At 35.9% G+C, this 23,980-nt stretch overlaps 1 protein-coding gene across 1 annotated transcript; it reads left to right on the plus strand.

The window, feature by feature from the left end:
• Positions 1–702: 702 nt before the first annotated feature.
• Positions 703–23,828, plus strand: SMC3 (structural maintenance of chromosomes 3; the record flags this gene model as incomplete). Its single annotated transcript, XM_009575142.1, has 28 exons — positions 703–778; positions 2,339–2,377; positions 3,210–3,277; positions 3,655–3,726; positions 3,912–3,991; positions 4,558–4,636; positions 6,003–6,120; positions 6,677–6,852; positions 7,038–7,118; positions 7,372–7,536; positions 8,078–8,199; positions 8,623–8,836; positions 10,462–10,565; positions 10,791–10,890; positions 11,348–11,508; positions 12,858–12,999; positions 14,310–14,460; positions 15,479–15,633; positions 17,960–18,109; positions 18,326–18,484; positions 19,191–19,298; positions 19,700–19,808; positions 20,470–20,717; positions 20,839–21,051; positions 21,771–21,962; positions 22,127–22,304; positions 22,930–23,036; positions 23,356–23,828. Coding segments are annotated over 28 exons (3,639 nt in total), but the record flags the coding sequence as incomplete, so codon positions are not given.
• Between the last annotated feature and the right edge of the window lie 152 nt (positions 23,829–23,980).

The raw sequence follows: 23,980 nt of genomic DNA on the forward strand, positions 1-23,980 counted from the left end.
ATGTTACATGGCCTGGCAAACCTCAAATCACTACTGAAAATGAGTAGTTGAAATTTGACATGCTGCTTCTAGATGTCTGTTTGGTGTGTGGCTCCTGAAGTTAATTGTGTAGGTTTGTATTTTGTCTGTTTAGGAAGTGAATTCACTAGAACCAAGATAGCTTGCTTTTTTACTTTTCCCTCTAGGTTGCACAGTAAAACAAAGTAAGACTGTATTGCGTGTAAAACAGGTAGTGTCTGGTATAGTTTTTGCAGTCTGCAATTGCTCTACTTGGAGAATTTGCAAGTAGAATTCGTATGCTGTATGTGGATTGCATTATAAAAATTAAATATATATCTGGCCCTACTAGGATAAGCGCTTGTTATATTGGGGGTTTCTTTCCTGAATGTGATATTTGATGCAAATACATCTTTTTGTGTAGTTTGTTACAAAAAGACTCCTAGAACTCTCTTGTTCACTGTGCTTTGACCTAAATAAGTACCAGCATCTCTTGTGATGTGGGGAGAAAAATCTGTCCCTAAAGTGAGACTTAAGGGGCAAGTTTTACAAGGTAAGTTGCTGATCTTGAGCTGGGAAGTTGAAGTGTGTGTGTGGGAAGAGTGGGGGAAATCAAGTATATTATAATTGATGTAAATATTCTGTAAAACCTTATAGTTAAAGAACAGAGAGAACTTTGTTAAAATAACTCACTCTTCTCATTAGGTAATCATTCAGGGCTTTCGAAGCTACAGGGACCAAACCATTGTGGACCCATTCAGCTCAAAACACAATGTCATTGGTGAGTTCTGATACTTGTCTTTCAACACTAACTAGAGTTGCACTGTTATTTCAGATGATGTTTACATTAAAGTCCTTTATAGTTTTTAATATTCTGCCTACATTTGATGACTATATTTTCTGTTTCGGAAACTTCTTTACAGTTGTCTTAACATGTCACAAGGCGTATTCCACTTATAGCAAAGTAATGCTAGCATTCAATTTTACTGTGACAATAGTATGTCTGAGTCTTCAGAAATTGAGTGAGGTCTGTAAAGTCCTTCATATGTGCAGATCTCTGTATCAACCAGACGCCCTTTAAAAGCTGTCCTTGCAGGAACAGCAGCAGAGAATTTGTATGGGATTCTTTTTTTTGTTTTGTTTTTGTTTTTGTTGTTGTTGTATGCATTTTTGATAAGTAAGCACACTAGCTACTATAAACTGCTGCAGAGAAGAAGATCCTCTTCTAGCTATGGAGGAATGAATTTCTGGAATGTGGACTGACAAGAAGTATAATACAAGTTTCAAAGTGTAGTTTCATAAATAACACCTAATCTAACAGTGTGTTGTTGTCCACCATTCTCACGCCTCTTCCTGGTTTTGCCCATGGATGCCTGGTCCTGCCTTTTCATTTGCATTGATTTTAGTGATTGTGCAGCAACTTTGAGACTGCTGACCCAACAGAAAACAGTCAGTTTTGGGCATAAAAACTTAGTAGCCAGGATTTACTCTTGAGACTGGAAAAAACATGCATATGACTTGAATGGCGTGTCCTATTATGTAATGTTACTTTAGCGGGAGCTAAAACTTTATCCAGGTATTAGCGTTTTTAAAAGGGGGGGATGAAATTTGGCTTCACTATTTTTTGCCTTTTTAAAGACCTCATAGCAATCCCAGGTAGTTTTGGGGATGAGGTGAATCTGGAGGGCATGTAGGCAGGAAGGGATGAAAAGCCTGGGATGCTCATTGCTGCTGGAAGGCAAGCAGTTTTGAAATTTTGATCTTAAAGATAAGACACTGAGCCTTGCTGAAACACATCAGAATGAACACTGAGATTACTGTATGTTAGCGTAGTGCAGTGTTCTTATACCTTTATTTTTTATATAGATATAGTACATCTTCCAGTCTTTTTAAAACAAAACATTGCTGAATTAGCAAGTGGAATATTAAGAAGTTCATGCTCTACCTGAAGTTCATACCGTCAGCCTGAATGTACAGGCAAGTGATTTCCTTTGGTTAAATATAAAAAATTGATGCTGGGACCAGAAGAATTGGGTTTAGGTCTACTGTTTTTATCGCACCAGGAGATCAGTATTAAAAGGATGGGAATAAATAGGATTGGTTTAACCATTCTCATTGTGGAATAATATTGGAGTTCGTAAGTCATTGTTATGTATTTGAGTGGGGAAAGGACTGCTCTCTTGTTCTCAGACAATGACTAAGTGATCCACCTACTAAGTTTGCCTCATCCCCTCGAGATTTTTTTTGGCTCTGTTCTTGAATATTTATATGCAAAATTTAATGTACATTGCAATGTTAACTCACATCAACTTGAGGTTATACTTTATGTTTTAATTTTCAGTGGGAAGAAATGGATCTGGAAAAAGCAACTTTTTTTACGGTAAGCATGGATTTCTTAATATAATGGCGTGGGGATGCTGATGATACCAGGTTTCTTTGTTTGTTTTTGCCAGAAGTTGATTTACCAAATGTTCTTCCTCAACAAGGAGTGGCAGATTGGTCATTACTTGATAATGGTGAAAGGCAGATCTCAGTGCACTTGTTTAATACATACCTTCAGGTTTTTCCCCAGTATTTGGCTTCTCTTACTAAGGGCCTTCTAAGGTTTTTAAATGGCAAAAAAGTATTTGCAGGAGGAAACTGATCTAAAAGTTCTAAAAGTCACCCACCTTGAAAGCCGATTGTGGTATTTGCAATTACTTCAGACATTCTTAGTGGCTAAATTCTAAGTTGATTCCATAGCACAGCTTATACAATCTTTTAACCTATGGTTATGAGGGGGATTTTGTGGGGTGGGAGCATCTATGGAGGAGCAAAGAGGCTAGCCAAAGGTGTTAGTGGCCTTTGTGATGGTAGTCTTTATAAATTGCCAAGTGTTAAGTATTTTAGTGATATGTTTAACCTAGCCTGTGTGCTATGTATTTGTAGAGGAAAGCTCATGAATCCCTACTTGTGCAGCATTGTCAATGCTTATGCAGTGAACTAGTAAGGTGGTGACAATGAGACTTCTTCAGAGAAATTCTAGTGTACAGCAGGCTGAGTGATAAAGATCTAGCAGATTAAGGTTTTTAATGAAGAAACACTGTAAGATATTAGCAGCGGCATGATTGTACTATACAACAGTAAAATGCTATGTTTTGAGTTAAAGAAACTGCTGCGTATCTCCCTAAAGGAAAGAATAAATCTTCTGTTTCTTTACTATTTTATTACAGCAATTCAGTTTGTCCTTAGTGATGAGTTTAGTCATCTTCGCCCAGAGCAGAGACTGGCTTTGTTGCATGTAAGTGAAGGTGTATAACAATCAAGACTAAAGAATAAGCTAATGTGTTTGAATGTTACTACAAAAAATGGTAAATTGCTGGGCTGTGGATATTTTAAGGCAATTATTTTGGAAGCATCCTTAAATGTTTTTTGTTTCCCTTTGGCAACAGGGAATTTATTACAAAGTAATACATTATGCTGATAATGCACATTGGTGAATGTGTATCCAAGACTTTCAGAAATAAAAATATATGTATTGGATCTTACATAGATGCTTTTGACTCTGAAATCCTTGGAAGGAAAGGGGAAGTGGGATTGTCAGGGAGAAGGGGAGATGAATGAGCTCAACATCCTTCCAAGGTGGGAATTACCTAACCAAAATGTCTCCTTTCTTAGGAAGGTACAGGTCCTCGTGTTATTTCAGCGTTTGTGGAAATTATTTTTGACAATTCGGACAACAGGTTACCGGTAAGTTGAACACACTACTTCAGAAATAGATGATCACTTCAGACTTTAGTATCTCAGTATTATAGAAGTCTTCAGTACGGTAACTGCTTTTGAGTCGGTTCTGATAAAAAGTGCCATAAACATTCTGGATTAGTTATACATACCTACTGCAAGCATTTAAACATACTGGGTTTTGTTTTCTTAAGATTGATAAAGAGGAAGTCTCACTTCGCAGAGTCATTGGAGCCAAGAAGGACCAATATTTCTTAGACAAGAAAATGGTGACGTAGGTACTTCTTTTCCTTAGCTGAATGAGACTAGTAATATTTTTGTAAAATTCTCTAGTCACACCGAACACTTGCGTCTCTAGCCTGAAATAAATTAATTCTTACGAGTTCCATGAGCAATACTAATTTAGTTGTGTAATACTGAGTACTGGTAGTTTGACAGCAAGGACATTAGTCCTTGTGCATTAGACAGCAGACTTAATGTGATGTTTAACTGTTTATATAATACTTCTTTCAGGGCTTTTTTAAATAGAAGAGTTACCAGACTTTAGGTTGTTTCTTATCCTTCCTTGTGATATCTTTACCTGTATTTGCCTCCTCTTTGCTTCAAGGTGCTTCTTTCTTAATCTGTTTCCAACATTACGATATTTTAGGTATTTTCCATTTTTATTCTTTCATTTCATTTTAGAACTGGCTATTATCAAATAAAGAAGCTTCTTCAAACAGAGCATGCATTGCACACAGTGATTATAGTATGTGATGTATAGTTGTGATACTTTACTGAATTTTTACAGCTGTCACTTCTACTGTAAGTGTTTTTAATAGATTCACAATAACATTTCAGGAAAAATGATGTAATGAATCTTCTTGAAAGTGCTGGATTTTCTCGCAGTAATCCCTACTATATTGTCAAACAAGGAAAGGTAAGATTCTTTTTCACAAAGTGGAAGAAATCACTGTCAAGAGTATCATGTTTCCTAGATGCCAAACTTAGTTCAATTATTGCAGAAGTAAACCAAAACCTAAATCCATTTTGGTTTGAAACAGTTCTTGTAGATGCCGCTTTTGCAAATCTTACTGTTTTAGTCATTTATGTCGATTTTAAGAAAAAAATTTTTAATGTCTGTTACGTTGATATTTAGAGAAGTTTTTTTTCACGGTAATCTTTGCAATCACATGCTTTTCTGTATACTTAAATACAAAGCAAACTTAATTCCTAGTGACTATTTCAGTGTAAATTCATAGATTTCTGGGCCTTAAGATGAGGCAATAAAGTAATCGTAGAGAATTTTAAGAAGCTAAAAATACTGTCAATGAAGGATGAGTGGAAACATGTGGAAGCACCAAAAGTGAACACACAGAGCAGGGAAAGGGCTCACAGCATGGCCTGTGTTAACTGGTCGTCAAGACCCAAGCAGGCTTACCAGAGCTTTCAAAGGACACCCAGATCTGGGGACAAAGGACAGATTACTTGTAATGGATCACAGGGTGGGACACCATGGAGACACTGATAACTGTCAGCTCCAAAAGATTACTGAAAGGCATGCTTAAAAGGGGAATGCAGGAATCTTGAGAAGCACTTGATGGCAGAAATGCTGACCCAGCAGTACAGTTTCTCAAATGTTTATCAGGATAAATTTTCCTATACAGCTGAACATGTGTATTTGGAAGAAACAACTTCAGCTGGAAAGTCACTTGTGTTTTGTAGTGGTGCACATGACTCTTACAGGCAAAATACACAAACTGGTTTTAATATAATACAAATTAGAAATAGTTACCTTCTTATAAAAGGATGCAAACACTGAAATTCTATCGAAGGAAAGTAAGCGTTACGTCGGGTTCAATTGTATGACTGATTTAATGTTGGATTAATGAGTGTTTCATGACCTGAATTATTCTGAGATTTATAACCTCTACATTTTGGTCTAGTTTTATGGAAGTGTTTAAACGATGTGGTTTAGCACCAGGACTTAAAAGCCCAAACTTGAGTTTCTCTAAATGTAATTTTGAGCGGGTAATGATTTCTTCAGTTTACGTAATACTAGTATCTTGAGTTTTAGCAATAACCAGTAGCATTTGAAAACCAACAAAATTCATTACAAGCGGAATACTTGCTGTCCTAAAGTAATTGTCTCAAAAGGAGAGCAGTATGTTATGTACTAGGTATCTGAATCTTCCTTCCAAAACCTCAGGCAAGCAGGCACAGCAAAAAAAGTGCAATCTTTGATCTGTTGTGGTTAGCCTTACATCCAGAGCAGGCTATTGAAATCTTAGATCTTGAATTTTCAGATCAACCAGATGGCCACAGCTCCTGACTCTCAAAGACTGAAGTTACTAAGAGAAGTAGCTGGTACCAGAGTGTATGATGAACGTAAAGAAGAGAGTATTTCACTGATGAAAGAAACAGGTAAAAATAGTTTAAGAAATTAATGCTTTATGCCACAGTAATTCCATTATCTCTAAAGGTTTATGGCTTTTTCAGTAAAGCTAATTGCTAGATAGATTTTATTTGTGGTATGTTAAATGATACAGAGCATGTCATATTTCCTCCTTGAATTTTAAATATCTCAAAAGGTTTAATAAGTGACTTCATGTGTGCTTTTAGTAATAAAACTTTGTAGCTAGGCTAATAAGGGGGTATTTGTACTGCTCAAAACACGAGTGATGTCAGTTGGCAGTGATCCAAAAAATCAGGATACCTACTGCTATGCAAACACTAAAGTTTATGTAGTATAGTCTATAATTATTTTAAGTGTGTGAGCCAAGAGAGTACATGCTTGTGTTGCCTTATATAGCTAGTATCAACAGTTCTGCTGTTAGGATGTTTTTTTGGGGAACTTCTGGATACAGGTTCTCCTTTTCACATCTCGTAACTGCTGACGAATAGTTAATCACTGGAGGAGATTCAGTAGCTTTAAAGGTGTGGGAATGTATTACAGTCAATCTTGTCATCTTTTCTGAAGAGGGCAAGCGAGAGAAGATCAATGAGTTGTTGAAATACATTGAAGAGAGACTGCATACTCTAGAAGAGGAGAAAGAAGAGCTGGCTCAGTACCAGAAATGGGATAAAATGAGGAGAGCATTAGAATACACCATTTATAATCAGGAGCTTAATGAAACCCGAGCGAAGCTTGATGAGGTAAAATATCTTGGCTAATACAAAATGTAACAGGAGCTGTTGATTTGCTTTTTGCCAATGTCTCCTTGCGTTCCTTGATAGAATCCTGTCAATGTTCTTCACTAATTTAACAAATTGTTTACTTTCTGGAACTAGCACTAAACCAGAAACTTGCTACTTAAGCTACTGGTGATATTTCCATACAGCTCTCTGCCAAACGAGAGACAAGTGGAGAGAAATCCAGGCAGCTGAGAGATGCACAGCAAGATGCTAGAGATAAAATGGAGGTAAAAATACTTTTAACAAGGGCTCTTCAGAGGTGTGTTTCGCTTTGTGTTTGTGTTTGTGTTTTTTTTTTGCGAGGGGGGTGTTCTAAGAGAGTGTTAAATTCTATTTTACGCTTTCATCCTGTTTGGAAACAGGAGAAGTTTTTCACACTTCTAGTGTATCTTTATCTACATAACAACGATCTTGTGAGTTTTGATAGATACCGAAATGTGCATGCAGTGTTTAAGATACTACATACTTAAATTTGCATAGGAAATAGAACGGCAAGTTCGAGAACTGAAGACAAAGATTTCGGCAATGAAAGAAGAGAAAGAACAACTTAGTGCTGAAAGACAGGAGCAGATTAAACAGAGGACTAAATTAGAGCTGAAGGCTAAAGATCTGCAGGATGAATTAGCTGGCAACAGTGAACAAAGGGTACGTAACAGCGGTGAAGTCTTAAAATGTCATTGGCACAAGGTAGTATACTTGTACATTGAAGTTTTGGATTTAGACTGCAGCCTTTCATTATTTTTTAAGGTTTGCCAGACAGATATCTTAGTTTTTTGTGATGTCGTTAGTGTCCTTCTCGGGGATGTAAACATAGACTCCTGTGTTACGCTCCTTTATCATCCTGCATGTTGCAAAATCAAGCACCTATAATTCTCGTGATCTTAATTGCTGCAAGTATTGGGAAGGAGAGTTTTGTTTATAGCACTAATTCGAACTTGGTTGGTTGGCCCATAAAGACCTTCCTTGCTTGTGTAGTTTAGCATTCTTGAGAATGCTTCCTGTCATCCCTCTTTACTGTCCTGATTGGAACTGAATTCACTTCTTAAGTGTTGAAACACTGTAGTATCAGAGAAGCAGTGGCATCTTGCAATCTTACAATTAAATTATTCTGTAGAAGTGTGTATTTCTCTAATGATACAGTTCCTGATACTACCTAACTTTAAATACTGGTTTGTTTGACTTTCAGAAAAGACTGTTAAAAGAGAGGCAAAAGCTTCTTGAGAAAATTGAGGAGAAGCAGAAAGAATTAGCAGAAACGGAGCCGAAATTCAACAGTGTAAAAGAAAAAGAAGAGAGGGGAATTGCTAGGTCTGTGGCATTCTACAATGGGGAGTCAAAGCATTTTAAAAAAACCCAAGATACTATCAAGACTATCCATATGTGCAATTAACTTGGATTTGTACTTGTTGCTTGAGAATGGGGTAGCTATATGTACTTACAGATGGTCTGTAAAAAGCCTCCTTTATTGTTGGGGAGGAACAGTATTTGGTGAAATTAATTTTTAAGCTTAACCACTTCTGTGGGCTATTGTTGACTTTTTGTTTTGTGAAGTCTTCTGGGTGATTTTATGGTTTATAACATGATCCTTTTCTTTTTGTTACTGATTTGGTGCTTAAATTTTAGAGCCTGGTTTGACACTTTTTGAAGATTCTTACGGTAATTCTTAATGCTTGCTCTTAATATATTCAAGATTTCTTTATAATACAGCGTGTCTTTCCCTTCTTAAAATAGACTTGCACAGGCTACGCAGGAAAGAACAGATCTTTATGCAAAACAAGGTCGAGGAAGCCAGTTTACTTCCAAAGAAGAAAGGGATAAGTGGATAAAGAAAGAACTGAAGTCTTTAGATCAAGCCATCAATGACAAGAAGCGGCAGATTGCAGCTATACACAAGGATTTAGAGGATACAGAGGCAAACAAGGAGAAAAATTTAGAACAGTACAGTGTAAGTTTTCAGCTTACTACTTTTTGAGAGAAGGCTTGAACACTCAATCTTGGACAATTAGACTTTCGTGCCTATTTATAAGGAAGATGAGACTTTCTGGTTGGGTGCGGTCTTTTAAAAATTTATTACTGAAAACATCTGCAGATAAACTCTGAACTCCCTTTAGCACTGCATCTAACTTCACTCTGTATGTTTCCTTTTTTTCTGGTACTTTCCCCAAAGTGTTTGGCCTGAGTTTTCAGGAAGAGACTTAGCTTTGCCTTGTTCTTGTCTATGTTGAACATGGCTGTTTCATATAGATAACAATTTGTTATGTTTATTTAGAGACGTCTGTGTTTTCACTCTTCTCTTACTTTCCCTAAACAGAGGATCTTTTCAACTGCTGCAGGCACTGCACCTTTGCACCACGGTTGCAGCTGTTCAGAAGTTGCGACCCTATCTATATTAGAAGATTAATCTGTCTCAGTAATATCTGCATAACTTTCAGATTTTAATTTCCATTCAGAAAGAGCTCTTACACTGCAAATACAGCAGTACAATCCAAAAATACCATTCCTGAAAAAATGAAAATCCCTGCACTTACGGTGGGAGAGCATCCAGTGCCAATGCTGCTACCCTGCATGTGCTGATAGACAGTGCTCTTGGTCTTTTGTGTAATATATCTACCGAAATCAAGGATCAGTCTGACAAAATCTAGGAATGTACAAAGATGATGGTGTTCTACTAAAATACTGTTTGGATGGGGCCCACATTAGCAAAGTAATGATTCTCTGAGTTGGGGAATAAAAGAAATGGCATTTACTACTGACTGTTTGTAATTTATATTGTACTGCTCAATAGGAATTCTGTAGAATTGAAGAGGTTAAATTTGAGGTGGCCTTTGATTCCTTTTATAAACATGTCTTGGTTTTCTTTTTCTCCTTAAGGAAGGTTGATTTATACTTAGGCTAAGAGTTGTATAGCTTTTTGTTGTTCAAAGGGGAGGCGTCTTGGGTGAACATGATGGAGAGCTTGCAAAGTGAGGTTGGAAAAACTTGGCTATGTTTTGAGAACACAGCTAGTCCTCCTGTACACAGATAACTATGAAAACATTATCTGAGTGCTAGCCCTGAGCTGCTTTGAAAATGGCAAGCGTTAAGTGAGCAAGGGGAGGATGTCTGCATTGGCTTAAACAGCATGCTGTTGACAGCAGCTGTGTAAAGTACTAGTACTGCTGGAGAGCAGGCTGAGATTTTTGACTAATAGCAGTATGGCATGGTGTGCAAGACTAGTATGTATGTTCTTACCACAGATGTTATTTCAGAGCATGCTTATACATAGTTATGTGTATGATAGTTACTGTTTTGATTCAGTTTCTTACCATGATTTACAGTGAGCCATTTCACTGTAATATCCAGATGCACAGTTCAACTCAGTAGCCTTGCAGTCTACTTGGTAACTTCACCTTGTTACTGTTCCCTTACAAAGATGTATTTATTCTTAGTGCTTTTCCAGTTTGTTGTAAATTGGTTAAAACGTTTGTAGGAATCATTTCTGAATTTTAAGTAGTAATTTAGTATTGAATAAAAGAAAGATTTTTGAACAGAGCGCGCTGTAGTTTCATACTGTTCTTTTCTTCGTGTTAGAAACTGGACCAGGATCTTAATGAAGTGAAGGCTCGTGTTGAAGAACTGGACAGAAAATACTATGAAGTGAAAAATAAAAAGGATGAACTACAGAGCGAAAGAAAGTTAGTAATTAATTGAAATATGTCTGAATCTCACTTAATGTGAAGGACCCCAACTGTGTAGTTGTTAACATGGCATGTAGGTATGTTTTTTAAATATAGCCATGTATGAACTCCTGCACTTCACCTTCCTATTAGATTAGCAGTCTTTGAGAATAATAATAATAATAAAAAAAATCTTCAGACTTCATTCACACTTAAAATATTTTAATTTTTTTTGTTCTGTAGTTATCTATGGAGAGAAGAGAATGCAGAACAACAAGCTCTTGCTGCAAAGCGGGAGGATTTAGAAAAGAAACAGCAGCTTCTCAGAGCAGCAACAGGAAAGGTAAGATACCTTGTATATGAGAATTCCTTGTGGAAGCTTTTCTTATTCTTAAAGAACAAGTCATAGTCATATCTGAAAGATAGGACAGTTACTTCTTTTGGTTATGGTCTCACTGTCATAATTAAGATGGACAAATTATATTTGTAAGCTGAATTTTTCAAATATATATAGCTCTAGAACTACTTGGAGATCAGTTTTGTAAGCTCAAGGTAATTGAGGAGAGGTGAGGAGACCAGGTAGAAATGGAATACTTCTAAAATTTCTTCTGATATCTTTTTGCTTTAAAAAAAAAAGACCTTCAAATATTTAGGTATCTTCTGTTAGAGGTGTAGGTTAGTTAGCAGGAACTTGGCAAAAAAGGTTATGACTTTCACAAAGTTAAAGGTAAAATGGATATTCTGCATCTTTTAATGGCAGTTAATGTAAAACAATTCAATAATGAGTTATATTTTAACAGGCCATTTTGAATGGTATAGACAGCATAAACAAAGTTTTGGAGCACTTCCGTCGAAAAGGCATAAACCAGCATGTTCTAAATGGCTATCATGGCATTGTGATGAATAACTTTGAATGCGAACCAGCTTTCTACACCTGTGTTGAAGTTACTGCAGGGAACAGGTAATTACATGCTCTTTAGTGTTACTTAAGTTAAAGCAGCTGCAGTGTTACCATTTAGCTGTTGGTGCCAGTTGCTACTGAAAGTTTTATTCTTTTGAACTTGAGCTCTCATCCTTTTTTTGTCAAAGTGCCTTCTATATAGCATGATCAAACTGCTACTCTTTTGAGAAGGAACTAAGAAGAATTCTGCTTATTTAAAAATTAATCCTAGCTGCTCTTGATCTTGTCTAAAAAAACCTAAGTGAAAACCACACAAAGACCCCCAAGAAAGGCCCCAGACCCACACTCCTGACATTTACCAGAAGGATTGGTGGTGAGGCTGAGCTATATTGAATAAAGTGGAAAGCATCTTCCGGTGTGGAGAATTCTACAGTAAGAAATGCTGATGTTTCAATGATAACAATCAATAAGAATTATTTCATTTACACTGGAAAATTTCATGGGTGAGGATGGTCTCTAAACTGTCAAAAACTGCTATTTAAAAGCTATCTGAAAAGATGTTGAGTGTTAATGAGTCTGTGTAATGTGTGGTCTAGAAGAAGTAAGTGCCTGTTGAGTGACCCACCACTTCCTACAGCATCTGATACTTCAAATTAATTTAAACTGTCTTTTTGTGTGATCAGTCCCCTGTTCCAATTCATGAGTAGTCATACAAGTTCTTTTCTAGTGAAATGTAGATAGTGGCATAAAGGCAGGAAAGAGGACAGAGGTGACATGATCTTGCAAACTATCACATAGAAATGTTGATGCTACCACAATTTGAAATGCAGTCCCTCATCTGAAACACCTGTGTCTGTGTGAACAAGGGTGTCCCTTCAAAGTACTTCACAGTTCTCTCTGAATCCTGTTGTGCCCCATAGTTTGGAAGAAGCAGTAACAAGCAAACTGTAGTTCAATTTGCAAAAGGAAGATCACTTATTTCAGTCCCTCTGATGCTAGTCCCAATCATGCACAGGGAGGTAGATGTGGTCTCTGTTTCTGTTGAATGTATACAGAGGCATATGGTGCAAACTCTGTAAATCCATGCAAAGAGGGCTGAATACTGTATATTGAAATGCTATGGGGAACAGAGGTTTGCAGTTGAACCAAAAAAGGCTGTGTACACGGTGACACTGCGTGCGTATTGACTGGAGGGTGGAATGTAAAATTCTTGGCGGATCCCAGTTTAATGAAAGTGAATAGAGTGTATCCACTTGCTTATTCTGAGGCACAGACTTGAGGAGAAAATGCAATGCAGCTTTATGTTGATATGTTATTTAATGGTACCTGCATGCTTACTGTTCCCATACAAATATGTTAGTGCTTTTAGCACAGTAAAATTTTGTTTATTTGTTGGGCTTGTTAATTAGGTTGTTTTATCACATTGTGGATTCTGATGAGGTCAGTACAAAGATCCTAATGGAATTTAACAAAATGAACCTTCCTGGAGAAGTTACTTTCCTCCCTCTGAACAAGCTGGATGTTAGAGATACTGCTTACCCTGAGACTAATGTGAGTTAGAGTTCCTTTTGAACTTTCCTTTACTTCATAATTACAAAGGCTTGTATTTTGAATTGTTTGTGTATGTTGCTTATGCCCACCACGTGGTTTGCTGTTGAATGTCTGCAATTAAATACTACTTCTAATGTACGCTTCTCAACATAAAAAGCTCTGTTATAGGAAAATACTTGCTTTCCTACCAGGTATTTGCTCTTTAAAGTTTAACTTCACCTTACAAGTAAATAGGTGATACTAAAAAGAAGTAGAATTTTACAATAAAATTCTGATTGTTGATAATTGCCTGAATTACTGAACTGTAATTCTTTAAGCTGAAATGCTGCCATGGACAAAAGCTGAAGAGCCGTGTTACAGCCGTGGACAGTTTATCAAAGTTACTGGAAACGAGTTGTGTTTTTATATTTAAAAATGCATAAATAAACCTTCAGTGACAACCATTTAAAAAGTAGTTCTGAAATACATTTCAAGAAAGTATCTGCTCTTATTTTAAATTTTAGCAGTGAATTAATTGTGTAAATGTTAACTGCTTCCTACAATAATCTTTTAAATAAATTGTGTAAATGTTAACTGCTTCCTACAATAATCTTTTAAAGAATAAGTTCTTTAAAAATAGGCACACACACCCACACACACCCCCCGATAAACATAGGAAAATATAAACAGGAAACAATCAGACTTCTAGTGTGGTTGTTTTGGGAGGGCTTTACTAGTAAAACTGTGTTAATGTTTGTGTCCTACTCTCTACAGAAAGGAATAATTTTTTGGAGGAAGAAAATTTTACTGCCAGTTTATAATACTTACTCAACTTGTTTCAGTAGCAATTTAATACTCAGATGAGATTCCTGGTAGACTCTTACTGACTTAAAGCTCAAGCCTAGCTGTTAAAAGCTAAAATTGCAAAATCTTGCACTTGATTTCCATAGAGTGTTTATGTGTTTGTCTCGGGAATGTTCAATCAGTGTGTCATCCTTTTACCAACTGACAGCTGTTTATATCATTCATATCAATATCGTGCTTTGAGTTCAGGGTTTGACATCCTGTATGTAAATAATGATACACACAGCTCCAGAAGTCTTCGTTCTAGAAGTTTATTGATTAGGAAGCCAATGTTAATATTCAGTGAATTTGAGATGTGCTGAACTTTTAGAAATTCTTGTTATAAGGCTGGAGTATATTCTATTTTTACTCTTGATGGTAGTTTCTTTTTTCCAGCGCTCTCTTGAATTCTGTGTATGAATTAGTTGCAATATGCTTGCCATATTTGTATCAATGTGTTCTTCTCATTAAAATCACTGTCACTTCAGGATGCTATTCCTATGATCAGTAAGCTGAGATACAATCCAAGATTTGACAAAGCTTTCAAACATGTTTTTGGAAAGACTCTAATTTGTCGTAGCATGGAAGTGTCTACCCAGCTGGCCAGAGCTTTCACTATGGATTGTATTACTTTGGAAGGTAAATATTGCAACTTTATAAATTAGTTATTGTAAAAATAGGATCCCTGGAATGTGAGGCTCATTAAACATGGTCTGTTAGTGTTGTCAAAATAAATTTATTTAAATAATAGTATACTTGACTGAGATGTACAGGGTTGCACTTGGTTAAGTACAGTGCTTAAAAATACAGAATTTCTTCACGAGTCATTGAATTTTCTTATGATCTAAAAGTTAGTAGCTATGTATCTCCATCCTGAGAATTGTAAAGTAGATAAAACAAATCGGATGAATACGAACCTTATCAATTTAACAGGCGTTTGTTTTCCTGGAGTATTTATGGTGTTTTCCACAAACTTAAACCAGTGTTTAGGGTGCGAATGTACGGCCTTAGTTGCTGATAAGTGCAAGGTGAATTCTTCTTCGAACCAGACACATCTACACATTATGTTCTCTGAAATAATGTATATCTTTTGTTAATTGCCTGTTCTTGGAGGACAGATTCCCTGCAGGCTCACTGTTGTCTTTTTGTCTCTTAAAGTCAATGTGAAAAAATTCCTAAGGATATCTGAGGAGGAAATGATTAATTTTTCAGTAACAGCATACTCTACAAGCCACAGATGCTGCTAATTACTCAGCCTCCCTTTTGTTTTCTCCCTTACAGAAGACTTGAGATTTTTTTTTTTTAAACTGGTAGTGCTAGGCATTTGCATTTTTCCCTTAATATAAGTATTTTTTTCCTTCAAGCTGCATTGTTTCAGAAGTTAATTAAAAACAAAAAAAAAAGCTGATGCTTAAAGGAGATCATAGCAGTCTCTGTTGGTCTTGAGAAAGGAAATTCACTTTGAATTGAATACAGAAATAAACATTTCCCTAATTATTGTAAACATACATGTGTGATTCCTGATACTGATGCAGCACTTCTGTAGGTTAGTTGAAATGTTTTAGTTAATCTGCTAAGTTGTATTGTAGAAACTGCGCTGAACATTATGGAGAGCATGTAGCATGCGGTTTATAGTCTCACTCTGTTATGCTCTTAGGTGATCAAGTCAGCCATCGTGGTGCTTTGACTGGAGGTTATTATGACACAAGGAAATCTCGGCTTGAATTGCAAAAAGACGTTAGAAAGGCAGAAGAAGAACTTGGTGAACTCGAAGCAAAACTCAATGAAAACCTACGCAGAAACATTGAAAATATCCTTTTGTTGTTCTTGGGGAAAGGTTGTGTGATGACAGAGCTTTTGTTTTGCAGTTACAGTGATAGATGAAAAACAGTAGATTAATATAATGTTACATATTAGCTGTGGCACTTGTTTTGACTGTTGCTTGTGCAGCCTGGTTCTATATGTTGCTGTAGGGATTTTAGTAACAAGTAAATCAATGATAAAACAGAAACAAACAAAAACCCTGCATGTGAAAATTGGTGTGCAACCAGTGGAAATAACAGATTTTAAAACATATCCATTGTTTATATGCCTGAATTGCATTCTTTTTTAAAAATAATTTTTAGACCAATGCAACTAGTTAAGAAATCATTTCTATACCACTGCTGTTAATTTTTTGGTAAAACTTCCATAGTGGGGAAACTTGACTGAAAAATAGTAATTGAAGCACACCTTGTCCAGTAGTTTGCTTCAGAGAGTGGCTGGCACTGTAGGCTTCAGGAAAAACGAGCTTTAGTAATTTGTCCCTGTTAAAATTTTATCTTGATCTTTAAAGCTGAGAGATGGGGTTAAACCCGAAACTTTGAGGCTTTCTATTCCTTCTAGAGTTTGATGTAGTAACTGCTATAACCAGATATTCTTGTTATCTGTGTAAATCTTCACTGCCTCTTCTGAATCATGCTGTATTTTTAGTACTTGAGTCCTGAATTGGTGTGTTACGTAGTCCACTTATGCTGTGGGGAGGAAATGGAGAGCTTTACATTGTAATTAAGCTCTGAGTTGCTTGACAGTCTTGGTCCTTTCAGTCTCTTTGTACGAAAAGTCAAGTAACTGTCACCTTTTTCTCTAACTTCTTTAATGCTACAGTGTCCTTTTGAGATCAAATATCTAGAATTTGGGAGCAGGGGAGGTTTATATAATTTTCTTCTCCATTATGCAGGTCATTCTGTCATTTGAACTGAACTCCTTTGTTTTTTGACCTGCAGCAATGCGTTAGAGAGATTTTTGGGGCAGCAGATAAGCAGAACATTGAAGCCTATGTTTAGATCCACAGATGATTAGCAAAACTTTAAAAGTATGTACCTATGTTTTGTTAAGTCAGTGCAAGAATGTCGAAATGGTCTGTTAAATGTGACTTAAATAGACTGAATTTGCCAACTGGCTTTACATGCACCAGTGATAATGAATGTCTTTCACCCTTCTTATTGTTACCTGTAAGGATTGTGCAGGACTCAATTTGTGTATCTACAATTAAGTATTTAAGTGTGGCATTTTCTCCTTCCTTACATCTTTTTTAAACTACAAATATGTAGGCATATGGTTTAAAAGGATTTGTGCAGAAACTAATTTTAACACTAATCCCAGTGTGCATTGTACAGGTAGCCTGCTTTTTGTAGCTAAGAATGGGAGCTTGAATTCCTATAGTTAAATTCCCAAATTACCTGTTGGATCCTTTGGTTTCAGTATTTTAACCAAGACTACTTTCTTGCTATCATTTAAGTCAAAATCTTTAGGCCTGGGTTTCTTTTTGAGGAGGGATCTATAGGGGATATAGGTAGAGTGCTCATCTAACCGACAGAAATTCCTATGTGGCGTACCTTTCAGCTGTGAAGGGATCAGTAACTGTAATAAGAGATGTTACTGCAGTCAGACAGTAACTTTTAGAACATACCACAAACAGACCTCAGTCATTTTGAAAGTAAAATACCCATTCATAATTTTCTGTTCTGTGGCTCATTCAGTTTTCCTAGAATATTTAAGTATGTAGTGAAGTGTTTTACTGTAACCTTTGCTTAGGGGAATTATTTAATTTTTAGGACACTTCAGTTGTTGTTATGTTAAAATATACATTGTAGTAGGAGTAACATGATGTTAGCAATTCAACATAAATTAAAACAGAATCATCTGCAAGCTCTGCACCATGACTTAAGTCATTATATCAAAATTAGCATTAACAAATTACACTTTTTGCCTCAGAATTAAGTAAGGGGTAATTGTATTGTTCTAATATTTCTTTCTAAATGTAGGCATCTGCTTTTCTATATTTTGTAAGATCTGAGTTTTCCTTACAAGTTCAAATGTATCCCTGTGTTCTTCTAAGTACCATGTTGTAAAATTAACAGCTAAATGAAGCTTTCCGCGTTTGTTCTTGGTATGGATAAGGGTGCTCAAGTTACTTTTGTTGATGGCTCTTGATTTCTCCTGTACAACTGAATATTTTGGTTTTGTGGTGTTTTTTATTTGTTCGTTTTTTATTTTGATGGCAGCTGAATATGCCAAACGGAATAAAAATTGAAGGTACTAGTAGGTATAAAACGCCTTTTAAAATAAGGAGAGTTTTCCTTAGCCCATGGCATGGATTAATAATGAGATTGACCAGCTAATGAACCAAATGCAGCAAATTGAGACGCAGCAGAGAAAGTTCAAAGCCTCTCGAGACAGTATTTTGTCAGAGATGAAAATGCTGAAGGAGAAAAGGCAGCAGTCTGAAAAGACATTTATGCCTAAGGTACAGTATGGGGATATTGAAAGCTGTTACTGGTTTTATATTAATTGTTTCATTAATATTACTGATTAACTTGCATTCCTTTCTGGTTAACATTATAACATGAAATATGAAGAGATGACTAGAGATATGTCACAAAAATACGTTTATGTAAACAGAAAAGTGAAATTCATACAAATCTACTTTGAGGAATGATTCTGTCTAATACCTGTTCCATAGCAACGCAGTTTGCAGAGCTTGGAGGCAAGTTTACATGCTATGGAGTCAACTAGAGAATCATTAAAAGCAGAACTGGGGACAGATTTGTTGTCTCAGCTCAGTCTTGAAGATCAGAAACGTGTGGATGCTCTTAATGATGAAATTCGACAACTACAGCAAGTAAGGAAATGAAAATATCTTGCCATTAAATGTGGTACCTTTCTTCCCAATCAAGTTTTGTCCTTTTGTATGAAAAGTCACTTAATACAGTGTAATTAAAGTAATATTTCATCAGTAGTAGGCAGGCATGTCTGGAGTTTTCTCATCTGCAAAGTTTATTTGCATGTTTTTCTCAAATGCTGGGTGAATTTTACTAGCTGTATTGTGTGAGAATTATGGCTGTTTGTGTTGGAATCGTCACAGTTTCCTTGCTCCTGCTCTTGGACTTTACAACACTAAATACAAATGGATGTCATCTGAAAGGAATGATGCACAGTGTGCGGAAGATAAAATGGTGCCTTTAAGCACGTGGTAGATGAGACAAAAACTAAGGTTTTGTCTGACACTATGTTGTTGGAAAAATACTACTTCTTAAGTATATTTTCTAAAGCTCTTCTGGGTTTAAGAATTGGATTCAGATGCTAATACAGTTTTAAGAAACTTACTGCTTTGTATGGTTGACTTTTACACTAGACAGCTGCAAAAATATTTACTGTTTAGTTCTTTCTACCTGTTAAAATTAGAGCAAGAGTCCAAAGAATTGTGCGGTATTTTAATACACAGAATCGTGTGAAGAGTGTTTTTTTGTATTGATTTTTTTTAAAAGGAAAAAAAGAGTTGTTTAGGAGTCAGTTACGGCAATTAATACACTTTTTCATTTTTTCAGGAAAACAGACAGCTTTTGAATGAGAGGATTAAGCTAGAAGGCATTATCACAAGAGTTGAAACATATCTCAATGAGAATCTGAGAAAACGCTTAGACCAAGTGGAACAAGTAAGGATTTTCTCTTAAATGTACTTTTGCAATCTGTTTTTGGTTTATTTCCAGGGCTTTAATGTATTAATCATTTGATAAATATTCATTCATTACCCTGTATTATCTCTGGTGGATTTTGTTTCCCTATATCCAAGCTAAGTTAAGTGTTTTACTTAAATTTCAGCACAGTATTTTAGGTGTGTGAATTTTTGACAGAAATCCTACTCCAAATACACAGCCTATGTATAAATAGGGCCATCATAACGGCAGATGTGTTTGAAAATCTAACTGTTCTCTAAAACTTTACTAAAATATTGAATGCAGTTATATGTAGAGTAGCAGAAGATAACTTGTTTGTCTGGCTGATACTTTTGTTCCCCTCCATGCTTAAGCTTTGTGGCATTTACTTTATCCCATAGGAACTGAATGAGCTACGAGAAACAGAAGGTGGCACAGTTCTTACTGCCACAACGTCGGAACTTGAGGCTATCAACAAACGAGTGAAAGATACACTGGCTCGGTCAGATGGTTGGTAGCATCATTTTTTCAAAGAAAAATCTCCAGAGTTTTGAAATTTCACACGTACCGTATTTTGGTTTAGAAATAGCCCGTAATATGAGAAGTAATCATTAATTTCAAATATGCTGTAGTAGTTACGTAGTGTATAATAGATTTTTGGAACTTACTCCAAAAGATAAGTGAAACAAGATTTTGTGCGTGTCATACATAAATAAAAGTGTCCACAATTGCACACTGTAATACCAGTAAGTATGTGTTGGTGATAACAGACTTCGGGCTTCAGGGCATAGTACTTTTGAAGCAACCTTCATACGAGCATGATCTTGTATAGTTGTTCTTGAATTTTGTCTAACCTATCTAAAACTTAAGTTGCTGTCAAATAGGAAATAGCATCTGTATGGCTCAAACTTGGTTTTTTTGCTTCCTTTCTAGACTTTAACAATATGACCTTAGTATGTTTGTTAGGGTTTTTTTTTAAGCCATATACTCATAGGGAAGAAAAGAGAGGGTTTTTCAGCTTTTTGTCTTAAAATAACTTCCTACTCCTTAATAGATCTTTTTCTTTAGATTATCTTTTTGTTTCATAAATACTTGACTGGGTAATTGCTGATTTTATGCAGGCATGTAAGATTTACCTCTTTGGATTTTGTGCTCTCCCCCAATATCTCAGATCTGGATAATTCTATTGACAAAACAGAAGCAGGAATTAAAGAGCTTCAAAAGAGCATGGAACGCTGGAAGAACATGGAAAAGGAGCATATGGACGCCATTAACCACGACACAAAAGAACTTGAAAAAATGACTAACAGGCAAGGCATGCTCCTCAAGAAGAAAGAGGAATGCATGAAGAAAATCCGAGAGTTGGGTTCACTTCCACAGGAGGCTTTTGAAAAGTATCAGACTTTAAGTTTAAAGCAGGTAATAAGTGTGCTTGGTTTCATGTTTCATGACCTGAAATACTAGCGTCATGTACATCTTGAGTGTCAAATGTGGCTAGAATTGCAAGTCACTTTGATACATCAATATTTTCCATTTACAGTTATTCCGCAAACTGGAGCAGTGCAATACGGAATTGAAGAAATACAGTCACGTTAATAAAAAAGCTTTAGATCAGTTTGTGAATTTCTCAGAGCAGAAGGAAAAATTGATAAAAAGACAAGAGGAACTGGACAGGGGCTACAAGTCCATCATGGAGCTGATGAATGTCCTTGAGCTCAGGAAATACGAGGCTATTCAGCTGACTTTCAAACAGGTAACAAAATGGCAACAATTGTAAAGACACTGGTGCTGAAATCAAATTGTCCCATTATGTAGCAGCTATATGGGAAAGCAGATATTAAGTACATTTATTCTATAATAATAGAAGGCAGTATCACGTAACTTGAGGTTTGTGGGGGTTTTTTAATACTGAAAAAAAAAAAAAAAATAGGATAGTGTTTTAAATAGGTGCTCATCTTGGTTGTATTACAACGCTAGTTTTGCTTTAAACCTCTTAAATGTCCTTTCTGGTGAATCTTTTTGTACTACATACAACCCTTTCTGGGAAATGTCTGGCAATAAACTCTGCACCAAATCCATTCTCCAGATTTAGTGAAAGTAATTCCTAATGTTAACAAAGGATCGTAACTACAAAGTATGTGAATTCTTCTCTTAAAAGATCATTTGCGTAACTGAGATCTCACCTGAAGTTTACTTAAATAAATACTTACTTTTGCTGCTGTTTTATGTTTTAATTCTACCATTTTCTTGAAAAATTTTTGAAAATTCTTGTACTCAACAAGAACAGTTGGCTTAGATGTTTTTAAACCAAGCTCTGTATAGTGTATGTTTCTCTCTTCTACGTGTGCTTAAGAATGAATGTGGATCTCTGCTTTGAAGCAGATGCTTAGTGTGATCATGTAAAAACACTGTTGTCTGCAATTGATTTCATTATGTAAAAATGACCTAGTGTATTGACTGTTTCTTTCTCAGGTGTCAAAAAATTTCAGTGAAGTATTCCAGAAGTTAGTCCCTGGTGGCAAGGCCACATTAGTGATGAAGAAAGGAGATGTGGAGGGCAGTCAGTCCCAGGATGAAGGTGAAGGCAGCACTGAGAGTGAAAGGGGATCTGGATCTCAGAGCAGTGTTCCATCTGTAGACCAGTTCACTGGAGTTGGCATAAGGGTAAAGAAAAATATTTGTGTTTCGGTCCTCTGAATATTCGTTTAGATTGCCTTTTAACTATATTTTTAAAAGGCAATGTTTAATTGGTCCTGTTTATTTACTATAATAACAAGTGATGTGGTTTAATATTTTGAAATCATCTTGCTGTTGCATTGTTTTCTTAGGTATCGTTCACAGGGAAGCAGGGTGAAATGAGAGAAATGCAGCAACTTTCAGGTGGACAGAAATCCTTAGTGGCCCTAGCCCTGATATTTGCTATCCAGAAATGTGATCCAGCTCCATTTTACTTGTTTGATGAAATTGACCAAGCCTTGGATGCTCAGCACAGAAAAGCTGTTTCAGGTAACTGTCTACCTTTATTCTTCATTGTGGTTGAAAGTGATAGTCTGTCTTCTCATCCCTGATGTTTAAGATAAAAGCTTTAATCATAAAGGCACATTTTTGAATATCCCAACACGTGTGTTAGAATTTAACTTTGTGCCTTCTGAAACTTTCATGAACTCGGTTTTAGGTAATGTGGTGGTGCATTACTCATTCGCGACAGGTAGAAGCTCTGTGTTGTGTACTGTGTCTAAAGGGTCTCCTTGCTACACTTTGGTGTGGTGGAAATAGTCCTGTTTTGAAGTGTAGTTTGGTTTTAAAAATGAACTTTTAGCTCATTGCATTGTTGGAAAAGTGGTTACTCTGTTTCTCATCATAAAAGTTTAATACCCCACTGATTTTGCTGAATGGCTGGATTTGTCAGAGTTGGTACTGGAATTAATGATAATATTTAAAAATCTGGTATGGATCCTTTCTTGATTTGTGGGTTGTTTTTGTTTTGGTTGGTTTTTTTGGTTTTTCTTTTTTTATTAACCAAAACCTTATGTTGAATAAGGAATAGCAAACTCTGTGCCTGTCTCATACTAAGACTTGTCCCGTGTTATTGAAAAGATTGCATTAAAGAATTCTTGTGTTCTTTTTTTAGATATGATTATGGAACTAGCTGAACATGCTCAGTTTATTACAACAACTTTTAGGCCTGAACTGCTTGAATCAGCTGACAAGTTCTATGGTGTAAAATTCAGAAACAAGGTAAATAGTATGTTTTAGTTATGGTGTTTACTGAGAACCTTATCGAATTGTGCATTTGAGACTTGATTTGAAAGTCTAGTTGAAAGTGAATCAGTCTTACTTCAATGGTGAATTTCTAGTTATATCGCAGTCTTGTGTAAAAGTTCTCTCCTTCCTGAGAAAGAATTTAAATATCTACAGATGTCCTTTGTCATGTTCTTTAAAGGAGATTAGAAATTGATTATAGGCCCGTTGCTGAGTCCTGGAGCCTTCAGAAATAAGTCTGTCTTATTCTGTAGGATATACTGTAATAACTGTATACTACTTTTTGTTCCACCAGGTTAGTCATATTGATGTGATCACAGCAGAAATGGCCAAAGACTTTGTAGAAGATGACACCACGCATGGCTAAACGAAATTGTACTTACTGCTTGTTTGGAAGATGTGTATAGTGCTATGTTTATGCCAGGGACCTGTAAATTTAAAATATGAAGTATTTAGTCCTTGTTTAAAATAGTTTTTGAACATACATTTTAACCAAGACCCCAGAAGTCTTAGTTTCAAAGGAGCTTGAGTTTCCATTTTGTCTCTGTTGCTGTATTTTATAAGATAATTGTTAATGTTACCTTTATACAATACCTGTAGTTTGGAAATTTTATTCTCTTCCCTCAAATCTTTTGTAAAGTGTCTGTTGCTGTTTTAAAGCTTTTCAGAAAGTGGTAGCTATTCCTTAAGTATAATTTTAGCATTTATATTGCCTCACATGGTTTTTTTAAATGGCTTCAATTAAAATGATTGGTTTTATCGCTGTAACTTGTATACATTAAGTTTTTGGTTTGTGTTGTCTTGCTTTAGAGGATTCCACTGAGATGGAGTAAATACTATTTGGTCAATTTTGAGCTGCATATTTCAGAAGTATGAGACAAAACAATTCTTTCAAGCCACTCTACTTCTCTTTTCCCCCT

Source organism: Fulmarus glacialis, unplaced genomic scaffold (assembly GCF_000690835.1).
Source record: "Fulmarus glacialis isolate BGI_N327 unplaced genomic scaffold, ASM69083v1 scaffold8463, whole genome shotgun sequence".
Classification (NCBI taxonomy): Eukaryota; Metazoa; Chordata; class Aves; order Procellariiformes; family Procellariidae; genus Fulmarus; species Fulmarus glacialis.